At 35.9% G+C, this 18,932-nt stretch overlaps 2 protein-coding genes across 4 annotated transcripts in view; both read right to left on the minus strand.

Moving 5' to 3' along the window:
* The window catches only part of LOC124382836 (activin receptor type-1C), a 43,272-nt gene extending 38,525 nt beyond the window's left edge, over positions 1–4,747 (minus strand). The window contains exon 1 of the mRNA XM_046845109.1: positions 4,494–4,747. Within this exon, the coding sequence (XP_046701065.1) occupies positions 4,494–4,560 (67 nt within the window). The 5' untranslated portion in view covers positions 4,561–4,747. The remainder of the gene's footprint in view (positions 1–4,493) is intronic.
* A 6,880-nt stretch (positions 4,748–11,627) lies between these two features.
* LOC124382770 (activin receptor type-1-like) overlaps positions 11,628–18,932 on the minus strand; it is a 40,407-nt gene continuing 33,102 nt past the window's right edge. For all 3 annotated transcript variants that reach the window (XM_046845000.1, XM_046845001.1, XM_046844999.1), the window contains exons 8-12: positions 17,536–17,682; positions 17,139–17,414; positions 15,909–16,106; positions 13,206–13,336; positions 11,628–12,674 (exon numbers count right to left, since the gene is read on the minus strand). In XM_046845000.1, the coding sequence (XP_046700956.1) occupies positions 12,540–12,674; positions 13,206–13,336; positions 15,909–16,106; positions 17,139–17,414; positions 17,536–17,682 (887 nt within the window). In that variant the 3' untranslated portion in view covers positions 11,628–12,539. The remainder of the gene's footprint in view (positions 12,675–13,205; positions 13,337–15,908; positions 16,107–17,138; positions 17,415–17,535; positions 17,683–18,932) is intronic.

Genomic DNA, 18,932 nt, shown 5'->3' on the forward strand with positions numbered 1-18,932 from the left:
ACAGTACATAGCGTTCAAATACTTTTTTTCCAATAAACATGTCTATTTTCCCTATATTAATGTAATTATACTACAACAAAGTTGAATCTTTAAATGAGCTCATTCCTCTTGGTAAATGCACACTGTGAAAACAGTGTTTAATGGAATATGTCATGAAATAGAAATATGGAAGTAAAAGCTGAAAAGCAACAGCAGCTTAACAAATTTACCGGAAATAGACCAAATAAAATTCTTTGAATTCTGCAAAAAGTTTTATTTTTTTCTCTGAATTGATTTTCTCTTGTATAGTGTAGAAAGCAGGAGTTCAGTTCAGTCCTTCCTCAGAAAAGAAAACCCTGACTACATTTTCATCCACATCAAAATGATTTTTTTTTTTCCCTTACGGCCTCTTTCAAAAAATGTTTTCTCTTTATTGTCACACAAGCCGCTTGCTATCCAACAGCATATTCTTCAAACACATTAAAACTCAAAACACAGAGATAGTGAAATTTCCAAAGGCCATTTTTGCTAGCTGTTCTTCTAAGTAATTTGAAGCTACATGCACAAAAAAAGGCTTTGAGCATTGAACTTCAAAGTCTCTCGGATGGATTTTTAGATACATTGTGTTAAAATTCTATTTACAATTTTACAGTATTTAATAGGGATGCACCGAATATTCGGCCACCGAAATATTTCGGCCGAAAATGGCCCAAAGGTGCGTTTTCGGTTTTTGGCCGAAAGACTTTGATCACCGAAAAAACACGGCCGAAACAGTTTGTTGTGATGACGCAAACAGAAACCGCGTCCTGCATGTGCTTGTCTAAAACAACATGTCTGCGGTGTGGACGTATTTCAGTATATCTGAGAAAGACCCCCGGATAGCGATTTACAAAACATGTAATGCCAAAATTTCAAGAGGGGGTGCGTCTGCAAAAACTTTCTCCACGTCGGGTTTAATTTATCACCTGAAATCCAAACATTCCGATCGCTATGATGAATATGAGAGGAACGGGGCACAGAAAAGCAAAACCCCTCCGAACATGCGCACTCCATCTGTGGTGGACGTTTTTGAAAAGGCAGGAAGTTTCCCAGTGATAGTGTTGTATTGTTGTATCTTTAAGCAGTTGCACTTGTTCTGAATGCACTTTGTTTTTATGCAAGAACATATTTAATTTTACAACCTTTCAGCAGGCCAGAGGGCCTGTACATTATTATTTAATGTACACATGAGTGCATTTAAGTTAAACATTTAAGTTTGAATTTTAATTTATTTTATCCTGTGCATTGTTGCAACATGCTATAAATAAATATTTTCATAATTTGTAATTGATTTATTTTTTAAAACTTTAATATTAATTTATGCAATTTAAATGCACTGATTTTAGTAAGTTTACACGGTCATGGCCATAAATGCAATGGTAATAATAATTGGCATAATTTCTTTCGGTGTTTCGGTTTTCGGCCAAGAATTTTAATTTCGGTGCATCCCTAGTATTTACACTTTTTTAGATCTTCTTTGGTCATGTCCTAGGTAACAAACTGTTCATAATCAGTGCCATGCACAATAATAAATGGAAACATCCAGTGAATGACTGGAAGAAAGTTCTTTGGACAGATGGGTCCAGATTTAACAAAAGAGCTTGATGTAGGACACCCCCAGTCCAACATGGAGGTGGTAACTTAATGGTTTGTGGTTGGTTTAGAGCAGGGAAGGTTGAAGACTTATTCGAAGTGAAAGGAGTACTGAACTAACATGGCTCCCATTCCATACTTCAACACCATGCAATTCCATCTGAACTGTGGCTAACTAATATCCAAGCTCCATAAGCATTTTTTAGAGAGTAACAAATTGACTATCATTAATGATCTGACCAGTAACCACACTAAACCCTACTGAACTGCTCTGGGATGAACTGGATCGCAAGGTCAGAAATAAATATTCAAGTGAAAAAACCTTCAGAAATTTTTATAACAGGCATGGCAAAACACTTCAGATAAATATTTGGAGAAACACATTGTCCGGATGCCGGGATTGTGCAAAACTGTTACTCATTCTAAGGAAAGATTTTTCAATGAAAATAAAGGTCAAAATCTGTAAATATATATATATATATATATATGGTCAAAGTAAACTGTTACATTGCCTAGTTGGTTACATATCAAATAAAGGGACATGCAGGTGTCTCTTAAAAACCATTAAAAAAATCCAAGGTCTTTACCATCTTTTGACAGCCACTTTATTCAACACTCTGCAAAAATCGTTAAGATATTAGGTTTTTTATCTGATCAGATGTATCCTGTGGCTGTGGACTAACTCTACCAGTACATCTGGAGACTGAAAAAAAAGGAAATACACTCTGGATATCCATCACAACCTGGGGCAATTGAGTGTGGAAAGAAAACAAAGAGCACAAACAGAAGGTGTACAGAAACTCACACAGACAGTAACCCAACATTAAGATTGATTGAAGGACCCAGGAGCTGTGAGTCAGCAATGTGAGGCAACAAGTGTTTTTTTCTTTTTGTTCTGATATAAAAGGCTTTCAGTACATGTATCACTGACAGCTGAATTATACATAGATGGCTGGATTGTACATTGTCACTTGTTAAGTACCGTGAGTGTGTCTATACAAAGGAAATGAATTATATTGTAACCACTCAGATCAAAAGTAGTCTTTCAATACACTTGATCAAACACCCAAAAACACATCAGGGTCACTTAAGGCCACTCAAACATATAATAAAAATGTGTACTACTGGGAATATTTCTGGAACTGCCTATTGCCACAACTCGTTTTTTGCAATAAGCAGAAATAGGTGTAAGTTCAGCTTGTGAAACATAAGCTATATGGAAAACTGCAGACTTGATAAAGGAGTCTTAAAAAACAGGCATTTATGAAAGAGAGCCTCGTTCATTCAGCAAATTAAATAAATCATGCATCGAAAATGTTACGCATGTCCGGAAACCATTATTCTAAGATTAAGGTGTTTTAAAATGGCTTTAATAAGATGAATAAGACTTAGTTTTAGGTAAATGTTATGACAATTTCCAGTATGTCCTCAACTATATTTAATTCATAATAAAATCTTTAAAGAACTAATATGTCAAGAGCATTCAGGTATTCTTATGAAAAGCTGATTATTAAAGCCAAATGTCTGTTTTTAATTTTAAAATGTAAGCTTATTGTAACATTAAATCTAGAGGATTTTAAGACTTTTTATTTAGGGTGATCTATAGTTTGAAATAGAAAACCTATTCACACCAGGTTTAACATAATACTGCTTTATTACCCCCTAGTGGTCTGGTGTATACCGGAGGTAGGTTGTATAGGGTACAGGGGCATCATCTAGACAAATACAAAAAAAAATATGCAGATTTAAATTTGAATAAATTAGCTTACAGATAGCAAAATAAGGTCCAGGGAGAAGAAAACAAAGGAAAAGAAATAAAAATGAACAAAAAATACAATAATTTCAATAGACATTTAGAAAAATAAATATGTTTAGCGCTTGCTGCAACACTAAATGAAACACCACTGTAACACAAATAAATAAATAAATAAATAAATAAATAAAGTGAACAATAAAAATATTAATTGCACCAGACATCTCAAAGGAAAATAACAGGACATGTTACTCACACACAGGACATCAATAAGATAAAGAGAGAAAAAAAGAGCCTGGGAAGTGCAGTAGAACACGATGGACTGAAGAATCAGGTGTGTGTGTGTTTAACACACATTTGTGACACACTGCAGCCGCAAAATAATATTGCAATCTCTCTCTATCTATCTATCTAATTCAGGTACTATTTGTTTTTATAAGACCCTCATACATGAAAACGGTTTGAATTTTTTCCCAGAATTCTTTCTAGTTCAAAACAGTGTGCATTTGTTTGTATGTCAAGAGGTTATTTGTTTGTCACAATTGATCAATGCATGCAAACAAATTTTTTTTTTTTGCATTTTAAGAGAAAACTGTAGTGTGACGTCATCGTTGCAAATTGCAAAACATTTCAGAAATGATTGATTGCACACTCCACCTGGTAGAAAAAGAGTTTCTGCACATTTTAAATGTCTGCTCTGCTCTCACTATTTTAACCTCGTGAAATCACTTAGTGAAGTGTGAGTGAGGGGGGTTATGAGAGCAGGGAAACACCTCCCACGTGCACACTAGATTAAAGGGGAATCTCCATGAGCCCTAAAACTGAGGGAAGCCTGCATTCTGATGGAGAAAGATTTATTTTTTTGCACTTTATTCCTGGTTTTAAGAGAAACTCCTGTCCAGTGTGTCGTCTCTATGGTGCAACAGTTGTGTTGCTTTATAGCGCGTGGGTTTATAACTGTTCAGGTTCAGAGTCCTCTTCCAAGTTTATCATTAAACTATAAAAAAAAAAAAATACAATCATGATGTTTTTATGAGGTCAACCGGTGCTAAAGGAAGCATTAAAAGGAAGCCAGTGAAGTCGCTTGGAAGTTAGAAAGCATTAGAAAGCACGAAGCGGCTGTGTTTACCTGTGACGAGCGGCGCGAGCGTCACCGCCAGCAGCAGCGTCGCACACCTGAGGCCGAAACAATCCATAGGCTACATGCGCGTTTCCTTCTCTTTTCACACGCGCGCGCACGGGTCCGTCCGCGACCCAGCTGCTTTCCCCGGCGCGCTCGCATCGCAGGACTCCTGACTGCTCGTGACCGCGCGCGACACTTACCGCACTCTCACGCGCTGTGCGGAAAAACGGAGCGCTCACAATAAAAGCGTAGTGAAAGGCCTGGGGAGGGGAGGGGGGGTTATAATCCGCTCCGCCTCCGGCCCACACCAGAATATAAACCGATTAGAGCTCTCGACTACCGTCACCACACACACACACACACACACACAATATTTACAATGCATTGCAAAAGTATTCAGACCCCCTCACAAATGTTCTCATTTTGATGAATTATAAATGGCGTTGAAATTTCCTGATGTTCAATACTGTACTTGAAAACACTGATACTAAACATCGAATATTGCACATTGCTGATTGGTTGGGATATTTTTCATTTGTAAATAAATACATAACATATCAAAATGCTTGCATAAGTATTCACCCCTTTGTGATTTGGAAGAGATTGCCTTAACGAGGACCCTTTTTTTGGGCATCTATCTGTGCATGATTAAAGTTGGATGAAAGTTAGTCAGGAATCTAGTCAGGAAGGAACATAAAGAACACAGTTTCACAAGAAAAATGCATAGATTAGAGGAGGAGTAGAAAATGATATCCGAATATTTGGATATCTCAGTGAGCACAGTTGGATTTGTAGTAAGGAAATGAAATCTGCACCACAACACACCCAGGCATTGCCAAGAAAAAAGGATGTTTCGCAAAGCTTAGTGCTCTAACAAAAAATGAGACTTGAGAGAGATGCCAAAAAGAGGCCAACTATCACTTTGAAGGAGTTACAGAGTTCAGTGGCTGTCAGTGGCATAATGATACCAGTCACCGATATCTAGAGCAAAAGCACATAATGTGGGTAATTGTTTTGTGGTCAGATGAAATCAAACTTTTTTGTCATAATTCAAGGCAATATGTTTGCCTCAAACCTCAAGACACACCATCTTTACAGTGAAGTATGGTGGGGGCAGCATCATGCTGTGGGGATCCTTCGAATAAGCAGGGACTGATTATCATGTTAAAATCAAAAGGAGTAAAAAAAAAGTAACAATGGAGTGATTCAAGAACAAAAAGATTAAAGTCCAGTGCTAAGTATGAAGTCCTGATCTGAGAAAAAGAACCCCCAGCACCACCACAATAAGCACTGAGTCCCCCTGAGAACACTGGGTCCCCCCTCAGTCTTTGTTGTTTGGTCAATTTTTGGTGTTTACCTAGTGGAATGCCTCACATGGCCCCCCCAACACCAGCTCCAAAACTATGAAAGGCCAGCAGTCTCTCTACTTCCTATAAAGACTAAGGAAAGCAAATGTGCCAGCACAATCTACAGTGGTACTATTGAGAACATTCTGAGCAGCTGCATCACTGCCTGGTTTGGGAATTGCACCCTTTCATATCACATGACTCAGATAGTAAGGAAAGCAGAGAAGCTCATGGAGTTTTGCACACCTGTGTGTACTGTATGTTGACCTGTGCATAGGCCTGTATGCTGTAGTTAGTTTTGTGCCATCTAGTTTATTCTAATTAATTTGTTGTTCTGTGTAGCACCTTGTTCCTAAAGGAATGTTTTTTCATTCACTGTGTACTGTAATAACTCGATAGGGTTGAAATTAAAACCCATATGTCTTCGCTATCAGAGCCAGCATTACATTTTTCAGCAATTTGTGCTATAGTAGCACCTCTGTGGGATCAGACTAGACAGGCTGGGTATTGCTCCACACCCACCACACCAGTGAGCCTTGGATGCTGATTCACCAGTTGATCTTCCTAGGACAATTTTTTTTTTTTTTTTTTTTTACAGGATCAAGCTGCCAGCCCAACACCCTTCCTCCTGCTTTCGCAGCCAGGACCATCCATGGTGGAGTACCTCATCCCCATTCCCACAACTGAGCACCCATTGGAGGGTTATGGGCCTTCTCCCTGATCTAGTCATCTAGACATCACAATTTGTCCCCCTTGTCAAACTCATTGAGATCCTTACTTTTGCCCATTTCTTGGAGAACCCACTGTTCAATTGGTGTATATTAAATTCCACCACTGTATGGAGTTTTAAATGTTATGATCAGTGTTTTTCATTCCTAGGGGAAAAAACATTTTCCAAGCCAAAAAAAAAAACCATTAAGCATTTGGTCATTGTAACAACAAGAATTTAAACAATAGATTGAGTCACTTACTAGGGGATAGTGTTTCCTTTGATTTAATCAAATTGTTATGAACTGTGGACAGTATTTTTATTTTTTTTTTTTTTAAGAGAAAGAACCTTTGTTCTGTTCAGCGTTGATAGCACAATATTCGATGAGTAACTACTTGAGTAGCTTTTGCATACAAAGTAGACCATACAAGTGAATTTCCCTGTTTCTAGCTTTTCCTTAAACAAATAATTGCAGCAAATTAATCAAATTGTGGCACAGGAGAGCCTCAGGAATGCACCTGTGCCACAATTGTAATTCATGCTTAATTATTTAATGAATTCATTATTAATGCCTTATTAAAACCATTAATAAGTGACACCAGGTTAAGAACTGAATAAATAATATAATGTATACATTTTTAGACATTATATTTTTTATTTAGTTCTTAACCTGGTTAAGAGAACAAAGGTTCTTTCTCTTAAAAAAAAATAAAAATACTGTCCACAGTTCATAACAATTTTATTAAATCAAAGGAAACGCAAGGTTAAATCAAAGGAAAATAATGGCAAACATCTTTAATATAAAAACTGATTCATGTTGGTAAAGATGTTTGCAATTATTTTAGTCAGTCATCAATGAAATGTTCTAACAAACGATTTGAATTCTTTACTGCATTCAATGTTTGCACCACATGAGGAATTTTCTTTGCTAAAATATTCCTATTTACCAGGTCACAAAAATACCCGTGTTCTTGTTTTATGTTTATGCAACATGTTCCCAGGAAAGAATCCATTTTCCATTAAGTAAAATGTTATTTTGTTAAATGTCTTAAATTGCTAACTCTGATTTTACATACATCAAAGTCTGACTTTGAACAAATAAAAGTACAAAGCTAGCATTCTTCTGCAAGTAAGCAATCAAATCAGCGAAATGATCGTCATAACAACTGACCATTTTGACTCTTTCATTATACTTGTATTTGTATTTGTACTGCACAAACAGTTAATCTGCACACAAGAATATTGTTTTACCAACATAAATACATCAAATATGAACGATTAGAGGAACTTTAACTAGGTGCAGGATTCATTGTTTTGGCTATTGCTGTTAAATAAAAGTCCAAGACCTCCAAGAATTCCCAGACCTATTCACAATATGCTCATATTCAACATATTTTTAAGACTTTTTAGTACAGTTTGACATTATACTATAAAGCTGAAGATGAATTCTCTCATTCAGAAGGTGCCGACTTTAATTTGGTAATTTCTTTTACTTGTATCTGAAAGTAAGCCAGGGGTAAGTTAAGATTTTATATATATATATATATATATATATATATATATATATATATATATATATATATATATATATATATATATATATATATATATATATATATATATATATAAAATACATAGTATGTATGTATGTGTATATATATAAATAAAAGACTAATTTACAGGTAAGAGGATTTTGTCAGCATGTGAGAAGACAGAAATTAAGTTTTGTCCAATTATTATTCAGTTTAACAAGTGGATTTAGATAGCAGATGCCATATTTCCAGAAATATGATCATATTTTGAAATGTCTGCACTGCTTTCTGGTTCACTGTTCATCTGAGTGCACAGTGTTCCAACTTTTGGCACAGTACGTGCAACATGTTTCTGGGCGAAAATCAGGCCAAGGGTAGAGCGAGTGTGTCAAAGATCAGCGGCCAAACAAGTCTAGGACAGGTCATTAGTGTATACACTTCTGCTTGCATAGAGACCTCAGTCGAATTGGACAGCAAAATAAAATGCCATTCTGAAGCACAGTTCCTTTGTGCTTCCAGCAAAAGGAGAATTGAGTCTTTTAAAAGATTTTTAAAAGTAGCGATTTATTTTAAATACCTTAAATTCTACTAATGAAATAGACCTACTCCAAATTCATTTCAACCAAATCCACAGTGCATTAGCAGCAATGATAAAAGCACTTCTGCTTTATACTAGTGTATTTTCCATCCTCTGCTTCACTGTGCTCAGTTTCTATTCAAACTGAAGGTTATAAGGTAAAGTTGCACCTAATTGTTGCCCATGGTCCATTACGCTGTAATGCATTTTCGGAGGATCAGCAGGATATGGTCTGGTAACTCAAATATTTTTTGAGCTTTCCATTATTTAAAAAATTTCAATTCATTCAAGCTAGTGGTTGTAGATGCTAATCATAGTTTTCAAATATACAGGCCCTTCTCAAAGTGCTGGCACAATAACACCAATTCTTTTATTTTTGCTATTCACTAAAGAGAATAGGTTTCTAATCAAACGATGAATAGGAGACAATATATAAGAATCACAGCGTTAAAATTTACATCTAGATGTAATGAACAACTTAGAACATGGTACTTTTGATGTCAGACCAACCTAGGAAAAAATCGATCGGTGGCATTGCACACAAACATTCGGCACAGCCAATAAAAGAAATTGGAATGCCCTGAAAAGGAGAGATACCATTGGTGTACAGCCAAACATAGAACAAGTCAGCTAAGGAAAACAACAGAAATAGCAGCTGAATACAGAAACACTGTGAGAGCTGTGGAAAAAAAAAACCCAAAAACAACATCATCAACAATGTCTAGAGGGCAGGGAGTTAGAGGAATCAAAACCCACTGTACAGGAAAAACTTTGAGAGCAGAAATTCTCGAGGTTATATTACATGATGAAAATCATTCATCAACCCGAGAGAAATACAAGGCACAAACATTCCTCTGCAAAGTGATGGAAAGAACTAAGTGATGAGAGAGAGAGAAAGGATCTAGTTATGATCCAAAATATCATTAAAACAGTGGAGGTAGTGTCAGTGGTTTATGCTCGCATAGCTGCTTCTTGAACAGGATCATTTTATTGGTGATAAAAACTAATGATTTTCTCCAGGAACATTTTGTCTGCGAATTTACAGGAGGAATGCATCTAACCTAATTTGGAGGATCAATCATGCAGGAAATAAAATTGATGTCACCCAAATGAGGATGGGTTCCCCTTTTGAGTCTGGTTCTTCTCAAGGTTTCTTCCTCATAACATCTAAGAGAGTTTTTCCTCGCCACAGTCCCTGCTCATCAGGGATAAATACACACCATTCACCTTAACTGTTAAACTTCTGTTTTGAGACAATGTCTGTTTTGAAAAGGGCTATAGAAATAAACTTGACTTGACTTGACTTGAAAGAAATTAGCCCCAAACACTCCCAACACAACCAAGAATTTCATCAGAGAATAAAAGTAGAAGATTTTTCACCAGCAAAGCCAGTTAGCAGACCTTAACCCAACCAAGCATAACTCCTGAAAAGGATATCGACTGGAAAAAACAGTGCTTGATGCAGTTATTTAGATTAGTTTAGTTTAGATTAGTTTAGTTTAGTAATTTAGTTATTTAGGCATCACGCACATCCATTGTCATCCAAGCGTCATAAAAATAAAACTGCAATGCATTTAGCTTAAGATTACCTGTTCCAATACTTTTTCTTACCTAAAAGATTGTCTGGTCTGCCACCAAAGGTGCCATGTTCTAACTTGTTTAACACACCAAGATGAAAATATCAGGAAATAAAAGCTATAATTCACACAAATTATCTCATTCATCTCAAACCCAAATGTCTCTAGTGTACAGCAAAAAAATTAAAAAACTTACACAGAAAAAATTGCACCTGCTATTCCAATATTTGTTGCAAAGACTGTAGTCAGAATGAATCTGTTTAAAAGTTACAATAGACCTTGAAAGCATTTCCAAAAACCCGTTAAAACACCAACAGGGAGGAAAGAAAAAAGTGCTGCCAAAAGTGTCCAAAACATTGGCAGGATCATTTTACTTAGTCGCAAAAATCTTTCCAAATCTTCTCAAATAAGGTGTTTCAATTAAAGGAAAGAATGTAATATACAGCAACCACAGGAGCCACATGTCCTTCGGCCAACCCCTGAAATCTGTCTTTGGACAATAAACTGAACTTTAGTTTTTGATGAATTAATTTTAATATTTAATAATGCGCCTGTACATCTTAAAGTGAAATGAATCCTCTATGCAATGGCTTTACCAGTCCACCGTAAAACAATAAATCACATTGAACAGATGTAATTCAGATAAAATGGTCTCTCCGCCCCCTTTATCCACTCGTTCAGTACAGATTTTTCATTTCACAGGATTTATTTTATTTATTTTTACGATGATAAATTCATGCAAAGAGATGCCACTTGCTACTTGGCATATTTGGCTGTATTTTATTACATGGAAAAACCTTTATTTAGCCAAAAACACAGCTAATTCCTAAATCAAATAGAGAGCAAAAAAGGGTCTGTGTATCAGCTTCATGTCATATTATATGACATATTTTCATGTCGTTATTAGGGTTGATGCAAAGTGGATTGTGTATTATATCTGTTTTTTTTCTTGTTCTTAAGGCATGAAAAGTTCTTTAAAGTCTGATGTGAGAGCTATTTTTTAGTCTCAATCAAAGACCCCATTTTTTTCCTTATATAATAAATTGCATAAAATGCCGAGTTTACAATTATGGCATTAGAAGAAAATAGAAAGAGACCCAAATGGAATAAACCCCCACACACACACACACACACACACACACACACACTATCAACTTTCCCTGATTAGCTAGTGTAATAATAGATGACAGTTGCATAACGAAATCTCATTGTTCCTTAGATTTTTTTTGACCCGGAAAAACTATGATGTACTTGATACTAATTATGAGATCTGTAGCTCTGTAGATATTCTGGAGTCTGTAGCTAATCTGTAGATCTTTACTTCATAAAAATACGTTTAGGGTGAAATCTATACCTAATTGCTACAGTTAAATTGTATATTTAAATAAGAAATAAAACAAACCTTTTTTTTTTTTTACTTAATTTGTGTGGCCAGTGCACATATCCATATATAAACAGTTTACAGGCATTGCCTAATATTTGAGTTAACTCTTTTTTTTATTTACTTTAGCATCTATACTCAATAAAGCTTCTGAAACAAATAAAGGTAAATAGCTAAATGCTCAATAATACAAAAAAAAATATATAAAATAAATCAATGACACAAACATCTTGGGCAAAACAGTAACAGAGTGGCTATTGTAAGGTTCATAAAAGTAAAAGTAAAATAAATTACAGCTCGGGTGACATGAATGGAGGCAGGGATGCTCTTTTTTGATTGTTATACTGTAAACGGCAGTGCAAAAGTAAACAACAACAATAACAAAAAAGACTGTAACATAAAACTAAACGTTATTCCTGTGGTTGATAATGGATAAGAATATGATGCTAGTGGAATATAAAATACAGCTTTTTTTTTTTTTTGGCAAATCGTCGTCTTTTTCCCTCCAAATTCTTCCGTAACAGTGCAAGTAAGGAATGCCAGCGACTGCCAGTGCAATTAATCAAAAAGAAGCACGGACAATATTGCTAAACGAAAGACGTCATTTCCAGACAGTTCTAAAAATCAAAGCTGCGTTAGAAGTAAACTGGAGCTCTAAAGCGACTTCCTCTTTTCCGGGTCTTGCTACAATAACAGTCTCTGTGAAAGCTAGGTCAGATCTGAAGTCTTTTTTGAAATGCCCACTGTGCCATCTTTGGATGCCAAAACGTGTCCCACTGTACGTTTTAAAATAAATACATTGTGCCTCTAAGAGAGCACTGTGCCCGTGCGGTCCCTTTTTGTTTAATTTTTAATTTTTTTCTGGATCTCCAAACGAGTCGTCCGCTGGACATTATAAAGGCCTTCGAGTATCTTCTATATGAAAAGAGTTCAAATGTCCGCTTTAATTTTGTCCAGAGAGTTGTCGATTTTTGTCAGAGTCTTTTTGATGCGCAAAGCGGTAAGCCTCGCCGATGGGTTCTGGTACCAACACTCTTTCATGAGTTTGGCGATGGCCGTTAAAGTCTGAAAAAACAGAAATATTAAGAAATCAAACAACAAAGCAAATGAATCAACAGTCAGTTATTTCAGGGCAGTGAGCCGCCTCAGGTTGAGTTGATTTCAAAAGTAATGTTATGTTTAAAAATATAACATTGTAGAAAAATCTAAGATAGATAAATAATAACATGTGATCTACAGGGTGTTCAATTGATCCTTAATAGTATCCACTAGACTTAACATGCCACTATGTAGAGATTCTTAAAGATTAATAGAGGTTCCCTTTAGAACAATACAAATCTCATTATGGCCATTAAAATGGAACACATATAGTTGGGTTTCCCCCCCCCCAAGGTTTCGAGTTGAGGTATTGAGGTATCGAGTTGACTCAGATTTGTTAAATAAAAAAATATGAATGATAGTTTTACAACAGCTTTAAAGTGATTACAGTGAAGTGAATGAAACTTTTTCAAGTATATACACACCATTCTAAATATGAATATTCATGTTGTAATTAAATTTGTAACTTTTAATTGAGAGATTCAAATTTATACTCACAGAATCCGAGAACCATCTGTTGGGGATGTTGGGTCTTTGTTGGTCTATACACACCACCTTTTTCATGTCCTCGAAGCTTGGGTCGCTAGGCACTACGTCATGAAAGGGGGGTTTGTAGTCTTCTACAATACCTGCATAGAAATAAAAATAATATAAATATATATTTTTAAGTGAAACATTATACTTCTCAGATCTCCATATTAACCAGTGGTGTAATTACCACAGTTGTGCTAATTTGTCTAATGACTTATTCAGGTGGATTATACAATGGAAATTAGCCCCGGGTCTCACTTCAATGCTGATGGACTCTATTAATAGCAGTCTAAAGCTGTGCACAGGAGATAAATCGGCGTCCATTTCAGACACTGAGCCCCAAACATTGGTGATGACACGACTGTCACATGACTACAATATTTTCAGTCTTCAGCCATTAATAGCGCTTGATACTCATGCTGATATAGTACACTCATACACACACCCACATTCCCTCCTACATTCCCACACTCACACATTCTCTGCATCAGTCTCACACTCATCCATCATCTACATTTCAGATCAAGTATTTCAGATCCATCCTAAAGTCCATGAGGTCCCAAAAACATTTAGCGAAGCACAGAATACCAGTGATTAACAATAACCATTAAAGCATTAAAGTAATGCCATACATGAACGTGGCAGCTTTATTTGAACATTAACATAAAAGTATAAATATATCAGTCAGTTTCCATTTCTAAAAAGAATTTCTAATCTCCTGCTTAAGTGTACGTTGCATTCCAAGCTTAGCATGACCTCTATAAATACAGCTCGATTAAATATCTCTGCGTAGCATTTTACAACTGTGATATACTGCACACTGACACATTTTTCACAAACCAATCCACCAAATAGTTTGGATTTTTTCTTTTTCTTGGGACCAACACAAAATATATCCTGGGGATCAAACAGATGCATTTAGCCAAGAGCTATTTGAAAAATAGATTTGCATTTCTAAAGAAAATCTAATAGTCTCTATAAGCCTGTAAAGAAAAAAAAGAAAAGTTTTTCTGCAATAAACAACATCCACCTGTTCTGGTCTTCGCCCACAGGGGAACTGTAAATCACTTATGACTAGCTTGCACAAATATACCAATAAACACCACCTCCAGCATTCCAGACTGTTTTTTTAGACCATTTCTGTCTGTAGACATACAAACTTTCCAAACATGGTGCAGTTTGATAACTATTGAATGATATACATTTAAGTAAACAAGTAACTTAATTGACTTTAATTTTATACTGCCAGAAATCCTTAAGATATCCCATGTTAACTAGCTGTCTGGTATTAAAACTGAAAATTAGAAACATGCTTGATTATGAAAAAACTAAATCCATCCATTCTTGCGCATATCGAATAACTAGCTATCATTAATCATAAAATTAAAGAAATGTTATGATGATAAGTTAAAAAATCCTGTAGGAAACATGGTCAGCAAAAGCTCATATTAATTAGCCGGCCAGATTGTGGAAATGTATGAAATATGGCCAGTTTCGCTTGCTTAGTAGCTAGCGCATTTCAATATTTAGGATTATAAAAGTCTGTTGTTAAGAGTTCAAATATCAATGACAGAAATCCTGTCAGGTTAGACCATGTTAACTAGCTAGCTAGTGAAAACATTGAAGATTGTGGCAATTTAGGATTATGAGATAAACATCCTGTCAGAAATCCTGTCAGATTAGCGCACTTAACTAGCTAGTTAGTGTTGCCTTTAAAGAGTGTCCAGATTGATGATTATGTGATAGAAATCTGGCCTGTACACCAGACAGGGTAGCTAATATTACCTAGCTAGCATTAAATGAGTATGACTTAAAATTGGTCAATTTAGCCTTTTTAAGTAGCTAGCTAATTTTAACATTCAATGCTAAAAGTTTATTATTATTACTAGCAGAATAATAATCCCATTCATAGTCATAATTTCAAAGACTTTGATAATTCATGATTTTGAGTAAAAAAAAAAAACTAATCTAATTGTTTAATTCCACTACCTAATTAGTGTTAACACTAAACTTTATGATTATAAGTTTGCGGTCAGATTATTTTATCTTTAATCCCTGACTAATGCTAATCTTGAGGATAGCTAACTAATAATAACAGTGACAATCGTAGAAATGTGCAATTATATAAGTATACGAGTAAAATCTAGGTTTCGTATCAGTTTTGCTTGTTTGGTTGCAAATTTCAGCATTTAAGATAATAAAACTTTTTACTATTATAAAACATTAGCTTTATAATAATGAATATATAATAAATTTTAGTTAAATGCACTTTAAAGCTAATGTTCATGTTGATGACTACGGAAGTGAAAAACTCTAAGAAATCCTCTCACATGAACTTATATACCAAGCTAACTAGCGTTAACACTGTGGATTATGATCATAAAATTTACAATTATGAGATTAAAAAAACTTTAGAAACCCAGTAAGGGTAGCTTCTGCTGGCTAGCGCCAACTCCGAAGACTAATAATTCATGATTTTAGTTAAAAATCCAGTAATAATCTTGTCAGGCTGCTACTACATGGGTAATTGTGTCTTTGATTGCTTTATTTAAGACAATGAAAAAAACAATCTCTCTGATTTGTTGAAAAAGCCAAAGTGATAAAGTAAAAAAAAAAAAAGTAATCAAAGCGGGGGAAAAAAGGCAGCATCGCTGGTAAAACCTGACTGACCATTGCTGACTGTGCGTCTGGCGATCTCCCAAAGCACGAGGCCAAAAGCCCAGATGTCCACTCGTTTGTATGACTCAAAGCAGTCCACTTGAATGGAGTCATCCAGCACCTCTGGGGCCATGTACCGTTTGGTGCCCACTTTAGGATTATTCCCTACATCCAGCTCATTTGTGTCCTGGTAATGCATCACAGCCAGGCCTTAGGGAAAAAAAAAAAAAAAAAAACACACGATTAATATTTAAAGATGATTGTGCAGGTTAAGTTGGACCAAAATTAGTCATTTGTGGAGGGGAAAAAAGATCACCATCTTGGAAAAAATACACGTTGCCCTCTTGTGGACAGAGGGCAGGACAGGCAGAAATAACAAAAGACAGAATTGGAATGGAAAGAAATCAATAAACTATAGTGAGCAGAAGTGACCCAACACAACCTATTAACACAGAACCTGTGCTTTAAAAAAACCCATTACATTTACTCAAATACAAACATAGCATATTTTCTCTTTCTGTTTCCATGAAAACAATGCCAAAAAAGAAACTTGTCCCAATGCGTAATGTGCCTCGTTTCTTTCACATGCTTCGAAGTGTTTACGGAAAAAAGTTGTTTACCGAAAAACTCAGAACCCCCTCCATCCCATCTCTGACCTCAGCAAGGCAAGGCTTCCCAGTATTCACAGCATGATATACACTTTAATGGATTTTTCATTAAGGCTTCCGAGTGAGGCTGGGCTGAATTTTCTGAGCCTAATGGCCACCTGATGTTCTGGTGAGCCGGAAGAGCCTCACAACATTATAGTAGGAGTTTTTAGAAGACGGACAAAGTGCTCTGCAGAGACATCGCACTGCTCGCTATTATTAGCAGGTCAGCATGGCAAATGCTGCTAATGAATTGAGAAGGGGGGAAAATAAAACACTTTATTAATGACAATCATAAAGTGACTATGAAGTTGCAGGGCTTATTGCATACTTTTTCCTTCCTTGCACTAGAGGAAAGCTCGACTTTCTCAGATTAGTAAGTTTTCTTCGGTGCTTCCCTTTCAAACATTTTGCTTATATAATGATTATATTGTACATTACTGTTACATTTATTTCTTTATTCACAATACAAAGATATTGGGCTATATTAGTGATTGTGCTGGATTATGTGGGGCATATAATAAAAGACACCATTATTATTAATGGTAGTAAAAGTAATATTGTGCAAACACTGAAATGTATTATGTTTCCTTACCAAGGTCAGCGATGCAACAATGGCCGTTCTTATTCACCAAGATGTTCTTGCTCTTCAGGTCTCGGTGAGCTATGGCTGGCTTGCCCTGCGTGCCGAAGATCTCTACGTGCAAGTGTGCCAGACCGCTGGCGATGGACAGCGCCATCCTCAGGCAGGCCGGAGCATCAAGCGTGCTGAGCTGCAGATAGTCATACAGTGAGCCCATCTCGTGGTAATGTGTAATCAGCCATAGCTGAGTGCTTGAGTTGCGAGACGTCATGTCGGATGCAATAAAGCCTGTTAGAAGAGGAAACGAAACAACAATGTACTCATCTTACCTTCAAGAACGAGTTAACATTCTTATTAAGTACTGTGTTTAATCCTAAGGCAGACGGTAAAACAGAAGGGGTGGACATACCCAGAATGTTCTCATGCCTCAGCAGCACAGTGTTGTAAATCTCAGTCTCACGGAACCAGGACTTCTCATCTCGAGAGGAGAAGATTTTCACAGCCACGTTTTCACCCTGCCACTGACCTCTCCACACCTCTCCATAACGCCCTTTCCCTGAGAGACCACACACAAACACATCTTTTAAATTCATAGCTGGAGGTGCTGAAGCCAGAAGGGATGTGGTTTTTACATGTGCACTTCCTCCACAGGAAACGATTTGGAGGAAAATCAGGAACTTTAGCCACATTTCTACTGGAATGGAAAAGTGGGGATCGGACTTTTGTTCCTGGATCATAGTTCAAAATGTTTAGCTCCTTATAATATTTACCTTTCTTCCAAATAGGAGCTATTCAAGTCACCAGACTATCCAGAATATCCCACTTTCTTAGCTATAATTTTCAATTCCCCATTCAATTCTACTACTGGAGCATGTTTTATTTAGACTTATATAGATGAGTATGAGTATGCACTGGCTTTTACAAGTTAACAACACTATGTCTTTAGTTATTAAGTATTACTTTTGTTATTTTGCATAATGGGATAATGGGTTCTAAAGAATTCAAATCGGTCTTGTCCAGACATGTTTCCAAAATCTTCTTGAAAATGGTTCAGAAATACGGATGCAAAACTAAACATATACAAATGCCAAGATTTCTAGGAATAAACCCACTATTATCCTAATAGAAAGATTTCCACAAAAATACTGCTGTGTGTAAAACACCATTAAAAAACTTACACACACACACACACACACACACACACACACACACACACACAATTATATATATATATATATATATATATATATATATATATATATATATATATATATATATATATATATATATATATATTACAAAACATTTTATATATTAAATCTTAAGATTAGTTCCTCAGCCATTTAACAGAAGACAGTCTTTATCAGTAAGCTGCTCAGGCCCTCATGTCTTTAGCCAACCACTGATGATAAAGAAAAAAAGAAAAAATAAACAAAAATAAAAAATAAAAAAGAAGGTATGTAGCCTCATAGTCGTCTGGAGGAAGACGGAGAAAAACACTGCCTCATACAGATTAACACCAAGACTTTGATATTTACTGCCTCTGGGGATCAAACAGACACGCTGGATTAAACACATTAATCTAATCGGTACCCACGCACCCCGCAGCTGTCTTTTTCATTTTCGGAGAAAACAAAATGAATCGGTTTAGTCTTCTCGAAATTTTTTTGGAAAAGAAAAAGAAAAAAAAAAGAAGGGAGTGACAGAATCTCTAAAGAGCTCAAATAACAGATGTGTATGTCTTTGGTAAACACACTGATGCAGAAAAAAAAACGAGACATTTTCTAAGGAGAGGAGAAGACAGAT

Source organism: Silurus meridionalis, chromosome 3 (genome assembly GCF_014805685.1).
Source record: "Silurus meridionalis isolate SWU-2019-XX chromosome 3, ASM1480568v1, whole genome shotgun sequence".
Taxonomy (NCBI): domain Eukaryota; kingdom Metazoa; phylum Chordata; class Actinopteri; order Siluriformes; family Siluridae; genus Silurus; species Silurus meridionalis.